The 23,899-nt window shown below is 36.9% G+C and overlaps 1 protein-coding gene across 11 annotated transcripts in view; it reads right to left on the bottom strand.

Moving 5' to 3' along the window:
- FGF14 (fibroblast growth factor 14) overlaps nt 1-23,899 on the bottom strand; it is a 631,433-nt gene that overhangs the window by 121,484 nt on the left and 486,050 nt on the right. For 8 of the 11 annotated variants that reach the window (XR_006200047.1, XM_042930040.1, XM_042930037.1 and 5 more), the window contains 2 exons: nt 15,878-15,988; nt 9,826-9,929 (listed from right to left, as the gene is read on the bottom strand). Coding sequence is in view for 9 of the 11 variants with exons in the window: in XM_042930034.1 (XP_042785968.1) it covers nt 9,826-9,929; nt 15,878-15,988 (215 nt within the window). In the remaining 2 variants the exon portion in view is untranslated. Of the gene's footprint in view, nt 1-9,825; nt 9,930-15,877; nt 15,989-23,899 lie in introns of those variants that run through there. The other 3 variants (XM_042930039.1, XM_042930036.1, XM_042930035.1) reach the window with 3 other exon arrangements.

Consider the following 23,899-nt stretch of genomic DNA (forward strand, 5'->3'; position numbering starts at 1 on the left):
AGCAATAATCAATCAAAAGCTACAAATTAAAGACCTCCTACATATCCATCACTATTGAAAGAGTGATAAGAAATGTACAGATACAATCATGGAATCATAGAGTCTGAAAAAAGATAGGAGCCTTAAAATTCACCTCATCAAGATGTACATCCTATCCATTGGATGCTCAGGGGGTTTTTGTTGTTTCTAATTCAGCCCCATCTGATTATCTCTGAAGCCCCAGCACATACAGCACATTAGCTGTCAGTGGAAGGCATCCGAAAGTGTTTCTTGAATGAGTGAATAAATAAATTCATGAATATAGACATCCCCACCAAGTGCTTGATTCTTCAGCCCATATTTAAGTGCTAAGTAATTATATTGAGTAGAAGTAGTTTTCCATATATTTCTTGCAGACCCTTTTGTAATTAGACATATGCGTTTAATTTTTGTGAGGTAGGTATTATGGGCTTTGTGTAGTTAAGAGATCTGTAGAATGATGGGTCCATACGGGATTAACTCGCTCTCTGTACTGGACCTGGAAAAGGAGTTCAAAGGTAGATCAAGCACAGGGACCTGCCGCTCACATAAGAGGGAGGAGGAAGTCTCTCTAGTCCAGAAATGAGACTTGTGTGGAAAGACCCTGCTTAGAGGAAAAAAAAAATGTCTCGGAGGAAATAGGGGTTTAGGAAAAATAAACAAATTATTAAATAAAAATATTTACTTCATTAGTAAATTTTTTAATCTTAAAAGAGTTCATTTCTGAAGGAACCTAGGTTTGTTGTCTTTAGCAGCCTGCTCTGACAGGATGCCCTTGGCCTGAATTGGCCCTTCAATTCAACAGGTGCCCTGTGGCCCCCAGCTGACTGTCTCAGACTGATTTCTCCCCTGAGCTTTAGGTGATGGAGACCACTTCTCCTTTTCAGGACTATAAACCAGCTGCCATTGGTTTGAAATTCAGTGTCTTTGTTTCTATTTTCTCAAGTCTCAGCAAAATAACACCTGTCCTTCCACATATTATCTTGATGCTCAAGGACACATTTCTTGTCCTATTCTTCCCCAGACTGAGTGGAGCAATCACAGACAAGGCTTTTCTCTTTGTGTATCCTCACAGGCCAGCTCACCTGGTCAACAGGAAAGGTGAGCACTACTTATGGCCATGTCTTTCTGCTTACTGCAGGGGCCTGAACCAGGCCCTGAACTTGTAAACATCAACATCATCATCATCATCATCATCATCATCATCATCAATGGTAAATATAAAATCATTTCATCTCAATGCCCTGGTTCCTGAGACACTGATGTAGACCCATGTTTATCAAAGTGTGCTCCTTCAGACATCTGCACTAGAAATGCCTGGGATACATATTCAAAATTCTGATTCTGGAGACGCACTGGATACACTGAATTGGAATCTTTCAGGCTAATGTTCTATGATCTGGTTATCTGCACTGCTCTCTGAGTAAGTCTTAGGTATCTTATGTTGAGGGTTGTGAACCACTGTGAGAATATTTGAAGGCCTGATATTTCCCTCCCATATCTTTAGCATCATTTTTATACAGGTTAGGAATTTAACTCAGTTAGTCCTCTGCTTTACTATCCACTGTCCAAAATTGCCTGTACAGATGCTGTATACTTGGGAATTAATTAAAATACATTAGTAAGCCTTCTCAAGAAGTGTGTTATTTTATAAAGTTCTTTCTAACATCTAACTTCACTTATGCTGATGTCATTCACCTCATCTCTTCATTTTCTGTCTCACATTTGGGATGAAAAGGAAAATTATCACCATCCATCATAGAACATTCTTTCTCTATCTGCACGTCATTCTTAAAGACAGCCCTGAGACATGATTATTCCAGAATAAAAAAGCTTTGTCATCATCCAGTAGTCAACCAATAGGATTATAACCCACCTGCATATTCCGGGGACAAACCGAACACATCCCGAACTGAATGCAGCAGGTTCGCCACCCAAGTATCCTCCTCCTTCTGGGTTTTGTCCTCAGTGAGGATACCACCGAGCACCAGGTTCTGAGCCAGTCCTCCCAGAGCGAGCCCACCCCGATACCCAGACTACCACAGGCTTCTTTCCATATCTCCTCAGAAAACACTCAAAATATCTCTCATCCGTTCCAATCCCTTAATCCAGAGGTTGCCAACACCACCACCTCCAGGTCCAGAAACAAAGTCAACATGTGCAGCATCTTCCTTTATAAAATTAAGGAGAAGTTGTCACTGTGGCTAAATAGTAGACTGAAGAGTGCATTCCCCACCCCAGATCGTGTGTGCACTTAATGCTGTCCAAACAGAACAAACATTCATAGTTTGCAAGCTCTATTTGGTTTCTATCTTTTTTTTATCTCTTCTCCCCCTGTTCCCCCACCTCCCTGATCCTGGTAACCACTGCTCAAGTCTTACCTCTATGTATTTGATTTGTTTAGATTCCACAAGTAACATCATGCAGGTGTTTTCTTTATGTGTCTGGCATATTTTACTTCTGCGTGTTGTTGCAAATGACAGGATCTCCCTTCTTAAGGCCGAATATTATCCCTTTGTATGTCCTCAGCATCCCTCACCTGGCCTGTTGCAGTGCTTGTCACACCATCACTAGCCTCTTTCCACTAATCCTCACCATCACAGGCATAATCCTGTGGAAGCCAAGTATGGCCACACTGTTTCCTTGCCTAGAGAATAACCAAGCACAGCCAGCATTCTGGAAAGGGGGCTAAGGGAAGGGAAATAGGTAAAAGTGGTCATGGGGCTGGAGCAGACAAGGTATTTTTGGTGTGGTCTGAAAGCCTAGACTAGGCTTCACCAGGGAGGGTCTTGTTTTCTCCACCCCAGAGTGGTGGGAGTCAGGGAGTCCCAGAAAGGTGATGGAGTGAGCACAAGACATGGTCCTCCCTCTCTCCTTTCCTTGTAACATGACTTCCCTGCTTCCTTCCCTTTGCTATCTGCTCCTCTTTCTTTTCTCCACTCTTTCCCTAACGCTGCCTAGTGTATCTCCCCACTGTTGGTTTGTGATCTCCTTTCCATTTTCCTTTTCCCCCTCTTCTTCCTCTTAAGCTTCAGTGTCTTCTCTTCCTCAACCCCAGCTCCTGCCTTCACACTCCTTAAAATGGCACTGGAACTTGGATAGCCTAAAAATACATTTCTTTGTATAGCCTACTATCAACCTAACATAGGGTGTTTCGTATCTTTCTTTTGCCCAAAAGGCTGCTTAAAATTAGTTACATGTAGTTACCATTTGCATTTGTTCCTCATTTGCTTTTTCCTTCTGGCAAGTGACCCTAAGTAGAATGACAGCATCCTTGCCTTTGTCATAATCAATTACTCTGTGCATCAGTGTTCAGTGTCGTGGGAATTACATGAGCACTGGAGTGAAATTAACTAATGTGCCATACTTGCTTCCTTGTTACTATAAATTATCTTAGCCAAAATACCAAGAAAGGATAATAGCCATTTTCAAATTGGGCATTATATCCAACTGAGTCATAATGCAACAGGAACCATAGGGAAACTTAATGAAAAAAGAAATATTTTTTAAGCATAGCAAGTAAAGCTTTAAAATATGTGCAAATTTGAAAACTATTATTTAACATTTCATAAAAAGAAATAAAAACACTCTGACCAAAAGTATAATCATGTGAATAAATGTGTGCATAATTTAAGCACAATACCTAATTCCAATGAAACACACACAAATATATATGTGTGTATGTATATATATATATATATATATATATATATATATATATATATTTATGTATAGTCTCAAAAGGTGTTAGAGATTGTTTGTGCAGAAGAACATGCATATCAAGTCAGAGATTGTTTGAAAATCAGAGATATTAATAATCATTTCAAATTTAATACACTTTTTAAAATAAAGAAACTGACCCATTCAGAGAGATCAACACTGAAGGATGAAAGGTGGAAACACTTCCATTCTGAAAAGGGCATCTCTGTGTATCCTGATGAACTTAGATTCCTGCTTGGTTTAGTTTTGCCTCCCTACTCCCAGGGGGCAGAGTATGAAAGGCTGGTCCCCAAGGTGAGCAGTTTTCAGATGCTACTGAGGCCCTTGGTTTAGGGACAAAGGATATTGATGGCCATTGATGGTAGATGTAGCTCAGATTACTTGATTAACCCCCTGCTTAGAGCCTAAATTAAAAAAAAAAAGCCAGGAGGCAGGGACAAAGTACCTTAGCAACACTGGGATACGTAGTGAGCCATTTCCTGAGAACAGATGTCCATAGATGCTAGAGATAGGATGGGTATCAAGGATGGCCAAAAAACTCACACAACACCCCAAAGCATAGAAATATGGGTGAATGATTGTGTGTACCATATATGAGTAACTCTCAGGAAAGAATAGAGAAGCTGGAGGGAAACTGAGCACCACACTGTGAAAAAACAAGTCAGTTCCATTTCTAAACCCCAAACCTGAGTGATGAACAGAAGAATTGTCAAGAGGAAATGTCAAGAGGAAATAACGTTGTTCCATCCAATTTTATGAGAGTGATGGACTCTGTAGGAAGATGTATGATTGATGGGAAGTGAGGCAGGGACTCTGAGGCTTTCCTGTCTGGGATGCTTTGGGACATTGAAGCAACACAAATCACCATATGTGAGAGATGCCTGCTGGCACAGAGGTAGGGAAGCAAAACCACCTTCTCAGAAGAGGCTCATGAAAATATTTCTGAAGGATGGGAGTACAATATTAGAAAACTACCTCATGTATAATAGATAAGATTTTGAGGTCCTTAAACGTGTTTTTGCAGAATATATGGAGTTTACCTTGTTTTCCTGAATTAAAGACCATTTCATACCCCCTCCTTCCACATTCATTGTCTATCGATAGTTGGGTTGCTAATTTAGTGAAGAAGAGGACAGAACTGCTTCACATTTCTGCAAACTTCAAATTAGAGGCAAAGGAAGTTAGGAAAACCAAACATTTTATTCTACTCAGTGTCGGGCTCTGCACCTAGGTACCTGCCTACCAACTCTACTCTTACTACCTTAACCTAAAGCTACCATCATCTCCCCCACCAGCCATTTCAAAAATAATTGCTATATGGTTGGTGATGGTTGAGCTACCAGCTTTTGACTTACCCACTAGTGGGTGGACGGGGGATCCTTATTAATATAGATTCCTGGGACTCCTACTAAACCCACTGAATTGAAATATTGGGAGTCTGACCCAAAGAATCTACCTTTTCTCCCTCTTTCCAGGTGATTCTTATGAGCCCAAATATTTAGAAATCACAGTAGCAGTGTTACTTTTTTTGATTCATTTAACAAATCTACATGAAAAAGGATTGTCTTCCTCTCCAGTTGTATCACTTGGTTAAGAAACTCAGAGCAAATATTAATCTCAGGAGAGCCCCAGGGCTTACTGCCTCCCCAGATACCTGCATTTGGGTAACAGAAATATTTATATCACCCTTTGGAATATGATATTCTCATCAATGTCAGCCTGTGATAAGATAGCAATAATGAGTCTTTATACATTTTATGTATGTTGCTTATGTCATCATTCAGAAAAATCAAACAGACTAAAACCAGAATTTTAAAACCCCCAAATTAACTTAAGTATCCAGGGAAACATTTTAATTGTATAGACGAGAAGCTTGAGAGGCAGAGACTGGGGCATGAATGACAACATGAGCCTTGGCTGGATCCGGGGTCCAGGTGTCCCGAGAAAGCCCATGGTTCTACTCACCATTAGTGTCTTTTCCTTCCTCGCCCCTCCCCCTTTTCCTCTTCTCATATCAGAAACACATTCTGACTTCCACTCTTCTCTATCTGTGCCCCAATGATGAACAATCCTTTCCTTCATTCTGAGTTCTTCAGTATTCAGAATTTACCTTCAAACCATGTCTCTCTACAGAGGATTTTCTTAGTCTTTCAAAGCTACAGATTGCTTGAAAAAAAATTGTTCCTCATGGTGCTATAGACAGTTTATAGTTGTTCAAAATACATGTATTTCCCAAAATCATATTAAACTAATTCTTTAATGTAAGTATTCCCTTGTCAGTTTCTGTTCTACCATCTTGCAGCTTGTCTTCTACCTTTGAGAAAATCGTTCATATCTGACATTAAATCTCTTGATATACATCTCTGAGGAACATATTATAATCATCATGACCACAAAAGAGACGACTATTGTCATATAAAAGGAAAGATTCCACAGGGAACATGTGCCTTCAGCATCAGAAATGTGTTTATTTTCATTTAGTACTTTTTTTTTTGTCCCACCTCCCCTACCGGAGGTGAAATTATCTGACAAATTGAATATCTTTATTTGGATGGCAGGGGCTTATGAGAGTTACTTCCTGAAATGCCAATAGAGAAATATGCACCTCAAATCAAAACTCTAATGTGATTTTCATTCAACAGAATTTATTTTGAATGATCTGTGTGTTTTATTGCCTAGCATCTAAATCTATGGATCCTCAGTAAAATTGGTCCCATATTGGGCACTAGTTTTCACTGTGCAAACATTAAGTTGATCTTTTTAAAGTGGGCACAAACTTAAAACAGATTCCTTCATTTCCAAGACTTTAATCTTTATTACTTTTTTCTTTAAACCTGAGGTTGACTGGAGTTTTCCTTTTAAAGCATTTACTCAACTTAACTTCAAAACCTCTTAGCTGAGTTAGCCATGTGTGGCATGGCTTTTTAAAAAAAAATTTTTAATGTTTATTTTTGAAAGAGAGACAGAGACAGAGTGTGAGTGGGGGAGGGTCAGAGAGAGAGGGAGACACAGAATCTGAAGCAGGCTCCAGAATCTAAGCTGTCATCACAGAACTGGATTCGGGGCTCGAACCCATGGACCATGAGATCATGACCAACTGGGGCTGAAGTCGGAGGCTTACCTGACTGAGCCAACCAGGCGCCCCCGGTATAGTTTTTTTAAATTTAAATTTCATAAGTTACATGTAATAAATTTTAAGAATATTAAATGCTTAGTACATAATATCAACTTTTTCCCAGAGAGATGCAATTTTCTATGATTTCTTTTTTAAGTTTGAGAATCTCCAAAGGAAAAGGATCATGTTTCAAATTACACTTCTTAAAAATTGAAATGAAATCTGTTCCCTAGGTAGCAAATCCCTAAAGGTTTTCCTTACATCATCATGTGTTTATAACTTCTTGTTAGATAGAATAGGTGCCAGACCATATGATGAAAAATGTCTGGCACATAGAAGCATTATAGTGAAACAGTTAAAATGTAAGCTAATGAGTCAGACTATTAATGCTCAAATCCTGTGTTCTCTATTTACTACCTGGGTGACTGCACAGATTCTTAAACTCTCTGTGCATCAGTATCACCATTTTAAAAGCATTTGTTCAATAGGATTAGATGAGCTAATACTGGCCAGTGCTTAGAACAGTGTTGGGCAGAGTTTACTATATAAATACTAGCCATTATTATTACTATAGAAGTAGATCTATTGTTATTATATAGTATAGCAATTGTTATATTGTGTTGTGCTATATTATTAACCTAGTGAGTACTCACTACTTATGAAATAGAGGACTATGGAAATATATTCTTTTAATTTTTTTGAATGTTTATTTATTTTTGAGAAAGAGAGAGACAGAGTGCGAGCAGGGGAGGGACAGAAAGAGAGGGAGATACAGAATCCAAAGCAGGCTCCAGGCTCCGAGCTGTCAGCACAGAGCCTGACGCAGGGCTCGAACTCACAAACCATGAGATAACGACCTGAGTCAAAGCCAGCCGCCCAACTGACTGAGCCACCCATGTGCCCTGGAAATATATTCTTTTTACTGAAATATTTTAAGTTCACATTTCATTACATTGAAATAAATAGCACTTTAACTATGGAGTAATAGTAAAGATTGGAAGTTGCATTTGATTTGCATTGGAGTCCTTTTCCTGAAAGATGGCTGAGGATTATAAGGGCCTGGCCTATGCAGTGGGGATCTCACAGGGTGGGGGATGGACAGATAGAATATCTTTTACCAGATCCTGGATTCAAAGCAAAGAGTCAAGATTGGTAGAGAAGAAAGGCAACATTTGTAAGTCAAGAATCAAGGCACCAAAAGGAAGGCACAGATGCCAAGGAACTGGAGAACCAGGGACACTGAGAACAGAAAATAACGGGTCAACAATAAACCTGAAGTTGTCACTGAAACAGATCGGAGCAGATGCTGTCACCCATAGCTAGCCTTATGAGACCTGATTCCTGGGCAGGAGGCCGTATGGACCAGCCATTAGTCCCTTCATCACTTCTATTACTGCTGCACTGTTTTCCACCAAACACAACCTGAACTTGCATTTTCGGCAAAGACACACACTCAAGATGATATTCATTACCTTAAAAAGTGGTATTCGTGTGCAACTTCATCGCAAAAGAAATAGAAAGCACCTCCCTCAGTAGCAAAAAGATAAAATAAACATTCACATGTCCCTCTGACATCAACACATGTATCAGAGCACAACAAACAACATGATAAAATCATCAACAGAAACAGAGACCTAGAAGTTATGGCAGATACTGCAACTAATAATTTTTAGGTATGTCAAAGATGACCTGGGGGGAAAGAAAGAAACAAAAATAACAGAACAAATGTCAAATTCATAAAATTGACTTGTATCTGAAAGAAGGCATCTCCAGAAAGTGATCTTTATCTGAATCATACTTCTCTGAAAGGGGAGGATAGGGAATTCTAGCTTGATCTTGCTCTCAGTCTGTTGAATATTCATTTTGGGCAACAGAACACAATTTACATCATGTGAGGCTCAGGTCTGTGTGCAGGAACACCCTTTAGGGAACTCAGATGAAGCTTCTAAAATAACAAGAACATTTTCCAGTTCACCGCAGAGGGAATCCGCAGCTCGAATTTCATTTTCTTTGACAGGTTTTTCCAGATTTGCTCAAGAAAATGCCCCAGAGAATGATTCTGCTTAAGTTTTATGTGCGTGTGTGTGTGCATGCGGGCGTGTGCGTGGGTAATGTCTCTATACATGTTTACATGTAGTTTTTTGATGATAATATTTAGCAATAACAGAGTTTTAAAGAATTTAAATGAACATGACATGCAAACCCAAATAAGAGCATTTTTCTTTGAGGTACCATGAATTTAACCTGTCAACTTTTGCTCAAGGGAGAAAAGAAATACTTTCATCTAAGTCTCTATTGTTTGGTCCTATGGCAGAAATTAATTCTGACTCCTCTATAATGTATGGATACAGCACATCTGAATGAGACTTATGTGTAAATAATAAATATTGCAGAAGAAGTCATATGGCTAAAAAGGTGCTCAACTTCTAGGATACGTTAACACAAAACAGAAAGACTTGCTTAGATTTAAATTCGATACACGTTTTATAAGTATTTTTGCCTGCAAAACATTGACACAATTTGAATTCCTGGTTTCAAAAGAACTACTCTTTTTAAATTTTATTTTTTAGAATTCATAATAATTCTGTTTCTTTTTATAAAATCATCTTTTCAGGAAACTCTCTAAGACAAGTACATTTCTAAATGGAAATAAAAGATTATATTAACCTCAACCCTTTCAAAATTATTCAATTTTCTACAAACTAGCTCATTTTTTTAAAATACGCAAATGCACAATTTTAAGAGGTAATATTACTCTTCCACTTGACATATATACTGATATTATCAGACAGTGATGAATAATAAAGCAACAGCCCTTACAGCACTGTAGTAAAGATCAAATATTAAAGCCAAGATGGCAGAGTCAATAGACATAGATCCTTCTCATTTTTGTTGTTGCTACTACCGTTTTGGTTTTTTTTTTTTTTTGCAAACATTGAATGAATGGCCAACACCTTTGGCATGTTACTTACTGATGGGTAGAGGTAACCTTCTCCATTCATGGCTATATACAATCCTGTCTTCACTCCCTGGATGGCAACAACGCGCAGTCCCACTGGTATGAGGTTGAACAGTGCTGTAAAGATAAACATGGCCTGTCACAAATGGGCAGGGGAAGCAAAGCTTTGCCATCACTTTTCTGTCTTTCATTTCTTTTATTGAAAAAAAAAATCATCTATGTTACAACCTTCTGAGAAGTTCCAATTAATTAAGTTTTATTTCTCTTTCTAATGAAGACGTATCTTCAATGGGTAAAATCAGCCCTTGAGCTTCAACGTATAGATATCAGCAGTCCACCTATAGCATTGCAAAGAATTGGTGGACCAATACACAGACTCAAGCCTGTAATCATGATTCCAGTATCACAGTCTCTGACATCGTTTGATGCCAAAAGAAATCAGCTGTGAAGATTCTCAAAGAGTGGAATCAAAAAAGTCCAAGTTGAATGCTTAGTCTGGTCTTTCAAGTAGAAAGCATGTTTTATCACTGCAATGTAGGACAGGCTAGAAGTTTAAAAGGTAATTTCAAAACTAAATTAGTGTTGCTGAACCAACATGAGATGCCAGCAGAGCCCAGAAAAGGTGTGTACCTGCCAATGTGCTCAATTTAGAAAGAACGAATCATACTGAACGGCATGCACATTTTAAAGAGAGACATTTTTTTTTTACTAATATCTCATAAAACTGTGAGTGATAACTAAAGTAAAAGAGGGGAAAGTGTTCAATTTTACCCATCTGTGAGATAAAAACTCATTTATGTTTCCATGTTTCATTTCTTCCCTTATTGACCAGAAAAGTATTTTTCTATTATTTTACATAGTACAGATAGCAATGTTATCACTGAGTTTTAAAAAAAAGTCTTAACATTCCTTTAACATATTGTCATCCTGGGGTTACATGTTGACTCTTTTGTGGGTATTCTAGCACCATCCTCAGTATTAACTGCTTCATGATTTGGGGGACCTTAACGTAAATACATTTTTAAGAGAGCTATTAATTATCCACAGTGAGGTTATCTGCTCCCACTCAAGGTCTTAATTCAAGAGTAGTTCCAACTAACTGGATCAGGCCAGAACAGGCAACGACAACCCTGAAATGTTGAAGTAAACATGTAAACAAAATACCTGAGGTTTAAGTTCTCAAATGTATTCCACAAAAGACAAATAATTTGAAAAGTGTGGGTAATTTTGGCTTCAATCTATGGGTCTATTCAGTGTATAATTAAAAATGTACTTTATAAATTAATTTCTATTTAATTCTGAGGCATCACATTTTTTCTCTGAAGGGTGGGGGAAATTTATACCTTCTTTTCCAAGTATTACATGTTACTGATCCCAAGATGTCAAGATGCCTGTGATGAAAGGAACATGGCAGGCCATGGTCATAGATAATCATCCCTAAAGGAATACTCAGGGACAAAATGATTAAGTGGATAATAGCTTTCATGATTCAAGCTATCTTTGGACTGTTTTCCATAGGATTCTAGAGGCTTATGTTATAAAAGAATGAGGCTTATGCTTGCTCACTTCTATTACTTAATAGTAAACATGAGTAGGAGTCATTGAACACTACATGGTACTTGTGTCATTGTAACTCAGTATTTCTTCTTTGTGGAACAGGACCATTGGCTAATATCTCTCTTAGCCAGAACACCTAAACTCTCCTATCTCCCTTATATTTTGAAAGGATGGGTACCATAGAACAATTCCTGATTTAGGTGTAAAAGTTCTGGAGAAAAAAAACATAGTTGGATGCCTGTCCTTGAAAACTATTCTAACTTAACCCATTCATTCTAATCTTTACACACTCCTAATGGTATTGGTAGGTGCCATATATTTGATAAGAGGCCAGATGGTATAATTCTAGAAAGTAAGTACGTCATGAACTCATCAAAATAATATGGTATAGGAAAGAGAAAAATTATAGATGATAGCCTAAAATGACCTTACCAAAAAATAGGTTTTTTCCCTAGGATTTTGGTTGGGACCTGAATTCCAAAATGTCAGTTATTATCATTTACAGAAAGACAAATCAAAGCTAATCCATGTAACCACTGTCATGTGGAAGCCCATTCAGAGCTGATCATGATGAATCCATGGTGCTAATTAAAACTACAGATACCCATGTTAATTGAGACATCATTATATTTTCCATTCCTTTTGTATTTTATATAATTATAAAGCAATGTCACAAAGCCTAGGGGAGTTCAGAATAATAAGATGTTCATGCTACTTTATTTATTTTGTGGAACACTCTAGTTTTCTGTACAGTAGTGATTTTCAACCCCGGCTATACTTTAAAATTAGCTGTATTCATAAAGCAGGATATCCATGCCCAACCACAGACTAATTAAATTAAATAAGAATCTCTGGAAGTGGGTTTAGGGTTTAGGGCATAAGGAAATTTTTTAAAAAGCTCCTCAAATGATGCTAAAGTACAGCCAAGATGGGAACAGCCATCCCAAGGCCTGTAGCATGGTGGTAGCTGTGAGTGATGGGCAATTTTTACACATCAAATTATCAGGTCGGGAATTTCTAAGATGAGAGGGGTCCTTGTAGCATTTATTAAATCTGGTGATGGGAGTAATTAAGTTTAAGAGCACAGGAAAACCTCAGGACATCCCCAAAAGCAAACTAGGGGAAAAGAAAACTACACCCTAATCAAATGCCATAGTTCATGGTAAGGCTAATGTTTAGTAGATAGATGGGAAGCTCTAAGAATTTTAAATGAATATACCCTGAAAATGAGTGTGTGATGAAGTAACCTGTGTACTCATTTCTTTCTGTGAAAGATCTCTCCAGGGCACATAGATGCCAATAGTAAGCAGTCAAATTGCTACAGTATCTTCTCTATTAGGACCAATCACCCATCATCAATCACTGTCATGGCACTTTCCTTCCCGGAGATTTCTAGATCTCAGGCTGGAAAACCCGGGGAGGATGTTAGGATCAGGCTCACCTGTCTGCTGGCCTTTCTCTCTCTTCTCAACTCACCTAAAAATCTTGACAAAGGCAGCTTAGTAGGGTCGTTCTGACTGTACCTAGTTCTAAATAAGCTCATGTTCAGTTGTGGGGATAAGTGTCCAACTCAAATCATGAAGATTTGAAGGCTCAAGCCTCAGTTTTGTCATATAGTAACTTTCAAGGTGGCAGCATGGTGACCTTTAGATTATTTCTCCTTATTTTTCCTACTTACAGATTACTAGTCTTTGGTTTGGATTCAGAGGATTATCAAAAATCTGGAATGCATTTGTGAATTCTTACATCACACCCTTCGTCAAACCAAAAGGGCAGTGCTGCCAGGACACGCCTGCCAGCATCTCTAGTGCTCACCCTCATGTTTATAGAATACTTTTCATGGCTTATGATTTTCTGAAGACTCATAAGACTACTGTAATGAACCAGAGAAAAGAAAATAATCTTAAAATTCCATCTAAAAAATGTGTTTTTCAACTACAAAGTGAAGACACACAAAAGTAGAGTGAATCAGTAATTCCCACGGCTTTTATAAAACTACCGCAGTCCTGCCATGTTTTATTAAGTTTTATGGTCGTATAATTTTTAATGGCCTTTTGAGGAGAGAACCTGTATCTCACCCTGTTTCTCTCTGTTCTGCTATGTTTTGGAAAATGTTGAAATGGTAACAGAACTAACCCAACTGGCCAAAAGGGCACATAAAATGGAACAGAAGGTGTGGGACAGCTCTTTGCACAGAAATGCAAGCCCCTTGAGTGTGGGCACTAGAACTTGGTTCTGTGGCTTCTCTACAGGAGATCCTGTCCCCTCTTTATTGTTTAAATTGTTCCTCGACAGTATTAGGGGGATTAGAGAGGACTGCAAGTGCTGCCAGACTCTTGTTCCTTCAAGTGTGGTTACACAGTAGGAGAAAACAAGCCCCACACATTTAGAGAACAGAAGGTCGTGTGTCTTTTGGTGTCTAATCTCAGTTTTCCAGTTCGGTGTTTAATACTGTTTGCGTAACCAGATACAATTGTGTGTGTGTGTGTGTGTGTGTGTGTGTGTGTGCAGATAATGTATAAATCTGCACTTTCACAGTTTAGAAAATATTGTGCTCCTTATTCAATTCTGAAGCAATACGCTTTTAAAAGATAGTGTCTACCTAACACACCTTAATTTGATATTGATTCCCATCGTTAAAAATAACCAACTTGTTTGGCATTACAAAAACCAAAGAAGAAGGTAGGGGAAAAATGCATAAAACCTGTGAAGAGAATTATTTTTCTGAGAAACTAAGCAGCATTTTCATATAGCTATGGTTTATTTCCTTTCTTAAAAACTTTGTCATAAGGGATGGCCTCAAACTCTAAGTCAGAATGTCATAGTTTTTGCAGTAACCAGAGTTATGGAAAACTATTCCTCATGCTCCACTGGATTTTGGTCAAAGGAAATCAGAAAACATTGAAGACATCAGAACTTAACAAATCTTGAGAGTCCATGACTCCCACAAGTATAAGACATAAGAAAAAGAGAATGCCTTTTGTCAAAGAATGGGTAAGGAGATAAAGATAGGGAGAAGAAAATGAACAGACACACATGTAATAGTTTGAACCAGAAGAAACTGGCATCTTTCATAGGTCAAAGATGGTCAAGTCCTTACAATTTTAAAAAGTTCAATTCAATATCAAAATCCCAACAAGTAAACAATGGTTGACATCAGTCTTAAGAATAAAAATGCTTTCTCTTTCTTCCTTGTGTTTGAATTGCTTTACCTTCTCTTTTCTCTAAATCAAAGAAGGAAATAAACCACTTGACAAAAAAAAATCAATGAACAAATACAATAGGGAAAAGTTTAAAAGGACAAAAGGACAACATAATAGACACAAAGACAGAAAAAGATCAGAGATTGAAAAGGAAGAAAATGCAGATAAACAGAACATTTTTAGGTTGAAAAAAAATTTAAATGATGCAAGGTCCAAATTCTAAAAGGTAAACACAATGGCTAGAAAAATATTGACACTTCACATAGTGACATCAAATGCAAAAACAGTCTGCTTTATATTATTAGATGATCTTGGGGCTACTAAAAATTGGATTACTAGAACTTAAAACAGAAAGTGCCTATAATTTTGTTATACGTATTCAAATCCTCCCTTCTTCTCATGGAATGATGTTCTATAAATGAAGGGCTAATGTTAAATGGAGGAAAAGATTCATATGCACTCCTGATCCACTCTTAATATGTGAATAAATATCTCCAATTAAATCAGTTTTTGCTTTTCATTCATTCTCCCGAGCATTGGAAAGGGTCTATTTTAAAACTGATGTGCTAAATTAAAAGAACTTCTATGCCAGAATAAACAGAAAATGGGAAGGGAAAACACAAACAATTAAGAAGAGACACCAGAATGAAAACACAAAGAAGAATTATATATTAAAAAATAGTAAAGTGAAGGCAGACACTAATACAATGGAGGGTCAGTGGCTTTTCAACTAAAGAAAAATCATCACAGACCCAAATATATAATGTAAACATTTTGTACAATGTATTTAAAGGTACAGAACTTTCGCATCCTCTCTACAAAAAAGATACTATCTTTTCTGGTTGAATGCAAAGAATTTGAAAAATTCCATTTCCATTATTTGAAACAACTACTCCTTACAGCTCTTGAATTTCCACAATTATCATTAAAAAGCTACAAGCCTGATAAAAACAGTATTTCCAAAGTAAACATGGATTCAACTTTCATCTGGATGCACTGGTGTCCTTATTTCACTTTTAGGATAATGAAGATTAAAAGTAACAATAATGCTGGATGTAACAATCATTTTGAAAAAAAGAGAGAGAAAATAACCTCTAATTATCTTAAAATGATAGCTTTCTTTTGTTGCTGTTAATGTTTTCATCCATGTGGTCCAAGTACAATGGTAAATGGCATTCTAGTGTGTAACATTTGTAAAAATGAACCAACACAACAAGTATTTGTAAATGTATTTTAAGAAGTCATTTAAGCAGCAGCGTAGCTTCTACCAACTGTGTTAACGGGTGGCCTGAGGTTGTCACTTACTAGAATTAGTGCTGTCATCCTTGGTTCCATCGAGAGCTCCATCGGGATGCATTTGCAAGTAGTAGCCTTGCCTGCAATATAACCTGGTCACTATACCCTTGAGCTGGGGATCTGAAAGGCAAACATAGTTATCATAAGCCTCACAATGTGTCAGAATAGAGTTTCTTTTTTTCTTTTTCTGATTCTTTTCTTTCTTTTTCAGAAGAGGGCATTGGATAGAAGTAGCACCTTTCACTCTCTATCTCCCAGATTCCTCTGTCTGAATCAAACTTAGAGCATATTGATCAGTAAAGGTGAGGAAAAGGCAGTCATAAGTTGCATGTGTCAGCAGCAGAAAATAGGTCCTTTTATGAAACTAATGTGTGGATTTAAATTATTAATTAACACAGTTGAGCTACTTAATAATCTATTCGTTTAATTATTAGCTAAGTCCTAAACTAATTAGTCTAATAGTCTAATATCATTCAGGATGGTAGTACAAGAGTTGTGCAAACTTCTGCTTCTAAGAAACCTTATTAAAGGCTTTTTAATGGATTTTTCTTTTTACTTAATTTGACAAGTAATCCCAAAAGGTGAAAAGCCTATAATAAAAAAAATCATACTAACATTTTGATATGCATTCTTAGAAAAAGCCCCATTATGGAGAATGCCTCTTTGATGTCTAAAGGGTCAGCCTGACTGGCATGGAAGCATCTAGTACTCATGCATGACCCACAGAAAAATGGGACAGTCGATTTCTGAGCTCAGGGTGAGGCACCATAACAAACCTATGTTGTCAGGTCAGCTCTGTGGCCATAATCTGGACGAATTAGACAGCTTACACACATTTATAACTAAAAAAGAGTGAAATTATATAACGTGGATTTTGATTCTTAGCCAAAAGGGCCAAGGATAGAGGACAGTGGAAGTTTATTAAAGCAAAAAGGGAAATTATATGGTAACAGACTTCTCATTTGATGATTCATTGAAAAGAAAACCATTCAAGTGACCCAGGCTTCACAAAGAGCCAGCTGTACCTTTGAAAATAAATATTTACATGTGGCTTTTCAAAGGCCATCCTTGTTTTATGACTAGATATGATGTTGGACATCATATTCATCACCATGGCAACTGGCACCTCTCCACAATCGCTGAATGGGACATGCAAATACAATCATGCTATCAAACAGTAGAATGGCACAGAACGATGAAGGCTACCATCTTGTAATTGACAGAAAATTTGTGGATTTGCCAACAGGTGAACACAAACAAAAAAACACACATGTCAAAAAAAAAAAAAAAGTTCTTCCAAACCAGAATACCCTTAGTCTTTTGTTTAGTCCTCAAGAAACTAAAGGCAATGTCAATATCTATTATTATGGACATATAATATAACTAATAATTTGAGAAATGACTTTTTGGTGCTTAGATTTTCTTCAAAGATCATATGATAGTGAAGAAAATCTGGGGGGAATACTGCATGAACACCACAGCATCACATCAGTGTGACTAAATATAATAGATGCTTCTAGAAGACTAGGATTAAAAAACAATCTAAGTTATTATTGGGATTGTGTGACATATGCTCCTTATTCTGTAGTATATACCTTTAAAAATCACACAATTCTAAGAAGTGCATTAGTGGGAAAAATTACTCTTGCACCTTAGTCTGCCATTCACTCAGTAAAATTTGACTGGGTTATTGACCCTCTACGTATTGAGGACTTCTTTTCTTATTTATGCTGCATTGTATTTATGCTCATCACTGCAAATAAATGGCATGGAAAAGAAGAGAAAAAAGGTAAAAAGTCAGGTTTTTAATTGCCATGAGGACATACAAGGAATTTCAGAGATTGACAATCCTCTGTAAAAGCTTTATGTTTTGAATCACTTAGTGTTAATAATTCTACATTTTAGCTACTACTTGAATTAACTAGGTCAGGCAAGGCAGTAAAAGACACATAACCCCCACAAGCTCCCTCGCATTTAAAGAGAACACTTCTTCCTCTTCTTTTTTTTTGTTGCTTTTCCTATTATCAAAAAGACAAGAGATAACAAGTATTGGTGAGAATGTGGAGAGAGTGGAATCCTTGTGTACTGTTGGTGGGAATACAAATTGATGCAGCCACTGTGGAATACAGTATGGAGGTTCCTTCAAAAATTAAAAATTAAACAACCAATCCGCTTGATACCGCAATCCCACTTCTGGGTACACAGCCACAGGAAATGAAATCGGGGTCTCAAAGAGATCTACAGCTCCATGTTCATTACAGCATTATTCACAATAGCCAAGATATGGAAACAACCTAAGTGCGCATCAGCAAGTGAATGGATAAAGAAAATGTGGTATATGTGCACAACAGAATATTATTCAGCCTTTACAAAGAAGGAAATTGTGCCATTTGTGACAACATGGATGGGACTGGAGGACATAAGTCTGAGCAATGTGTGAGCAAAGAACGAAACCATAGTTTTGAGTTCTCACTCAATTTCAAAGAAATGAAACCAAATTGATTTCTATGCATCTAGTTTCACATTATTTGATGTTCTCTTTTTGAGGAACCATAATAACACTGACTGTGCTCTTCCCAGGCGCCAGGCACTGTGGTAAGTACGTCACAGGATTAACTCATTGAACAAACCACAACTTACTTATTAGAAATCCCACTTTGAAGACGAGAAGGTGGAGTCAGAATGATGGAGTAATTGACAAAGAACACAAAACTGACAAGTGCTCCACTGGGGTTTGAACATGATCTACATTTTAACCACTAAACTGTGTGGCCTCTGGAAGTTGAACAATTGGCCCCAACCATCTTAAGAATCTAAACTAAAATGCAAACCAATCTTGTTTTCTTTTTTTTAAACTAGATTTTAAAGATTAACCACAGCTGTATATAAACCCAAACCCTGCATACCTAGGGCAAAATCAGTGATTAAAACAATCACATGAAGTTAGAAAGAATCAAAGTGCTTGAAAATCTCTTCTATGATCCACCCCACTTTGCCATTGGCCACATTCCCAATAAATTTCCACTCATGAAACCCTCACCAAAGTTGCAGATTTAACACTGTAGGTTTAAACTCATCTGTGTCATTCTCCCTCCTCCACCAACTCCAGCCGGAAGGTACTTGTATCGCTGACTCATCAACTCATGTGAAAGGTCTCAACACTGTGCCTGCCTTTGTCATTCAGCTAAAGAACTGCTTGGTTTTTGCAGATGCTGTCTTCAAGATCTCCCTCACTTGCTCCTTGTTCTATTTGCACTGCCAGCAGTTCTTCAGGCCCCTCATTGCCTCTCCTGGGTGGTCTTTGCACCTGCAGTGGGCCCTTTCCATCCAGCAGATCAGTAAACATGCAGGGGCTCTGGCCACTCACTGAACTACTCACATGCCCTGCATTGTCTTCTACTACTCCACTCCATCCCCTGTATAGCCCAGCCCCGGTCACTGTGGGCTGCCTACAAATATCCCATAATGTTCCACATTTATCCTGTCCCCTTAACCTTCCCTGTCTCTACATAAATATGCCCCCTTGCACATCTGTGTGCACATACCCACATGCACACATCTTTGAGTATTTAACTTCTTTTTCTCCTTCTGAAGTTCAGCTCCATCAATTCTTCTTCTGGGGCACTTTCCTGATACCTCAAGTGAGTTCAGATTCCTTCTTTAAACACTTTCATGGCAGCATTCTTCATGGGCATTACTTATTTTTAAAAAACTACAGCATTATTCACATTAGCCAAACATCAAAACTACTTCATTTTGAAATGTTTTTAATATATTAAAAGGTACAGGAAATAATACAACCTAAATCTGTGTTAACCATGGAGGTTAATAAATGTTACTATTTTGCTTTATAATTCGTTATTTGAATTTCACATTTATTTGTGCAATTATGTGATTGATGTCTATCTCCAAACTGTACTCTAAGTTTCACAAAGAAAACTGAGATGTATGATATGCTCACTGTTACATTTCCAGGGTCTAGACAAATAGGAACTGGGCAATATAGATTTCTTAAATGAATGCTGACTGGGTAATTATCTAGTCATTTCATATATTGCTAATAAGAGTGAAAATTGTAATAACATGAAATCCAGGATGGCAGTAAAGCCTAAAAAATGACCAAAAGTTTTGACCAGGCAATTGTATTTTCCAGACTTCTAACTTAAAACTAAATCCCCAGTATTATAAACTTTTGTGTAATGACGTATGTGTATATAATATGAGCATGACCACATAAGAAATACTATCCATAGGGAAAATACATGGGAAACAACACACAAAAATGTGAAATATAAATATATTTTGCTGGTTCCTATATGTTTTTCAACATTTTATTATTTAAAAAATCTCCTATAATTTTATAATGAAAATGGAGATTTTTTAATAAAACATATTAATGCCTTTTGACAAAGGATGTGTAACGATAACATTTCATACATGCTTGCAAATAACCTAAATACATATTACTGTTGTAGATTAATTCCATTTGGGTTGCCCCAAATTTTCTGGAGTCCACTTATTAGTTTCTCTTTGTGCTTAGCCACATGTCCATAAAACACTCACTATGATCCTCACTAATAAAACTAGCCATAGTGCAATATCACCGTTTATAGCATGAGGTCACTCTTTCAAATAATTAAAACAGAAGGAAACAAGCTCTTTCCTCAAAGGCCAAAAGTATGAAGCCAAATATCCGTGACAAACACAAAAGAAAACAAAACAATTTTCCTGAGAAAGCAAATCACAGCAGCTATATGTGGTCCGGCAACGGCATGACTAAATTTCTCGATCTACCATGTAGAGGACAACATAACCCTCCATGTTTTCTCTCTATAGCAAGACTCAACTTCAGCCTAATACGTGCTGGACAGCTCACTTATACGTATTATTTCATGATTCTGTGAGGGAAACATTGACAGGAAAGACCAAAAGTATCTCACATGACTTCCAGAATGGACAAGAACCAGTCTGGGCAGCTGCAACAGGAGTACAAGTCTCTAAAAAAGAGCATCCATCATGGGCTGCCTCTCTCCCAAAAAGAAAGGAAAGGCAATGCAATGTAGCATGTGAAGACCCAGTATTAGAACTTCCTGTTTGATTGTCATCCCCAAAACTGAGAAAGAAATTAAGCTTTGCTAATAGTTTACATGGATTGACTTTGGAGTCTTCAGGTTCACATGTCATATGAGGTCCTTGAAGTACCTGAGGCAGGTTCAGGGCATTCTCTAGTTCTGAGGGACTGGCACAGTGTCCTGCTGTCAGTCATTGTTCCCAATAAGTGCTCTGCAAAATGCAGAAGTTTATGTCTTCCTGGTTAAGTAGACTTATAAGTTCTATTACCTAGTTTAACTAAAGTTAAGATATTTTAGGGAAAAAATCTGACAGAGATAATATGGATTAATAGTGATACTCAAAGAAAAAAAATCTAACGCCAAGAAAACAGCAAAGATCACAATTCCTTCACAAGGATTATGTGGTTGAAAACAAGTCCACAAATGAGTAACGGAGCAATGACGACCTACCTATTCATATCTAACATTAAGTCAGTCAAAAGTATTTGAAAACGTTAAGAATACATCTACTATGATAAAAACAGAACATCACCCCAAATTAATAGTATGCTTGAATATAAAACAGTGAAAATATTACATGTGTTAAACAAGCTTATATTGATGAACATTCTCATTTGTTTTTCATAAAAATAATAGGATAAGAAGGTTTGGTGACATTCTTCTAGTGAATGTTAAAAATAAGCCCTTGTTTTCAGTACTGATATATCTGAAACCCCTACAAACTCGACTCTCAATTAATAATTGAAGGAAAATAAATATCTGAAATCCCACACTTACATTTTAGCTAGCCATGTAAAAAAATGCAAAAATAGTTTTCAATTCATAAGACTGTTAGAGTTCTTTATTGTCTTCTAAGATACACATTCAGAATATTTACTCTGCTTAGGAAAATATGAAAACTTTGTTTTAATTATCCTTTTTCCTTCTGTTTTCTTTTTTAAATACTGACTGTGCTTGCACATCTTACTAAAAATGTTTTGAGGATACTCCTTGTTTGAAACTCTGTACTAACTATGCTCTCTGACATTAATTAAAGTAGAAATAATGAAAGCTAATGTGCATATATTTCGAAAAAATGTTTCATAATATATTAGCCTCAATACTCAGAACTGAGAGAAATGCAAAGCAGTTCAAGTGCCTTCAGATACAGGAAAAAAAAAATACCCAACATTTTAAATGAAAACAATCACTCTCTCAGAAGTGAATTCATTTAAATCAATCACTGTCACAAAAATTGTTTTCACGCAATGTGCAGACTGACAAAAGAGAAATCAGGATAATCCTTAGAATGATGGATATATTTGTAATCATTATTTAAATTGAAAAATGCACAATATGGCATGTGTTTTTACACAGAAAATATAAAAATGTATATACATCACACATACCATGTTTGTTTACACATAAATTTCGGTACTAGTTGGTTATCAGTGCAGGTTCTTAAATGTCACTTCTCTATTAGCTATGGAAAAATCACATGTTTTTTATAGGGTAAAAAGCAACTTTTGGAATAGACATTTTTGTGGCAGATCTAATTAGATTTTGGCACTCTTAGTAGCAGAAAATAGCATTGTGAATAATTTACTCAAAGCCATAAATTATCATATAATTCAGCCATAAAAATAAACCATGTTCAAGAGCTCTTCCAAAGGGCTGAGGGAAAAGGGTGCGGTAGGGACATTAGGAAAGTGATAAATAAACTAAAGGTATGTGAAAACCTGCTATGTTTTTGATAATTCCTTAGGATGGCATTCAATCAATTTCCTCTGGAAATTGCCCCCATGCTACCCCCAGGGCCCAGCCTCTAAGAATCCTGTGTCAGCTACTTCCGAATGGTTGCCTGATCACCACCCCAATTCAATGCATTACTATGTCTGTTCAATTTTAACTGCTGATTCTACAAACTATAACAGGCTCTCCACCTCTGCCTACCAGAATCTTATGCCTGCAGGCACTACAGATAGAACCTTGCATAAAAAAAAAATAGTTCTTGCCCTCAAAGAGCTTGCTGTCTACTGAGGGGGGTAAGGGAAATGTATAATATGGTTCCATGCCAATTAGTCATGTGTGAAATTATTGGGTTTATGTGTCTTCCTGTCCTGCAAGTACATTATAAACCCCTTGATAATTTGTATCATCTGTTATTCAAAGTAGCCTATCACTATTCTTTGCACAGAGTAGCTGTTCAACAAATATTTAATGACTGAATTTATTTCATTCGTCTTTAAAAAGAATCTATATATAAACCCTAAATGGCATTCGAGGCAAGATGCATTTTTTATATCTTAGTTAAGAATTGAAGGAGCAGAGCATGCTTGAGATAAATGTGGGTTTTGAAATGGAAATTCTAATAATTAAACAAAAAATCCCAAAACAATTTGAGCCAAAAAAAAAAAAAATCCCTCTTAGTAGTGTACATTAAGGAAACAACAGTGGGTAGAGCATCTTCTTGGGGAAGACACTTAAGAAGATGACTAAAGGGAAGGCAGGCCATAATATCTTGCTTAATATGTGACCCTCAACTCCAAGGAGCATACAGATCTAAGAGTAATTTTTGGGATTCCTAATGCAGGGTTGAACTATCACCAGCTTTGTGAATATCCAGTGTCTACAAGCTCCAAAAGGGAACACATTTCTGGATCTCAGATAAAAGTATCCTCTTCCAATACTATTTTCCATTGAGGTTCTCTAATTGCAAGATTCTAACATATTAGAAACACACTGGAGGTCCTATGACCCCAACATAATTTGGAATTGAACAATAAAATGGCCAAACATTGAATCTACTGTTTCCCTTTATTTATTCATCACTTACAAAGATAAATAATGATAAAATACGTGTGTTTTGGTTTGCTAACATATTCCTTCTAAATTTTAATTATATATTTAAAAATAAATTATAAATGTTAATTATGTAATTGCAAAAGATAATATAAAAAATTCTTGTACATATTTAAGA

The sequence above is a fragment of the Panthera leo genome, chromosome A1, assembly GCF_018350215.1.
Source record: "Panthera leo isolate Ple1 chromosome A1, P.leo_Ple1_pat1.1, whole genome shotgun sequence".
Classification (NCBI taxonomy): domain Eukaryota; kingdom Metazoa; phylum Chordata; class Mammalia; order Carnivora; family Felidae; genus Panthera; species Panthera leo.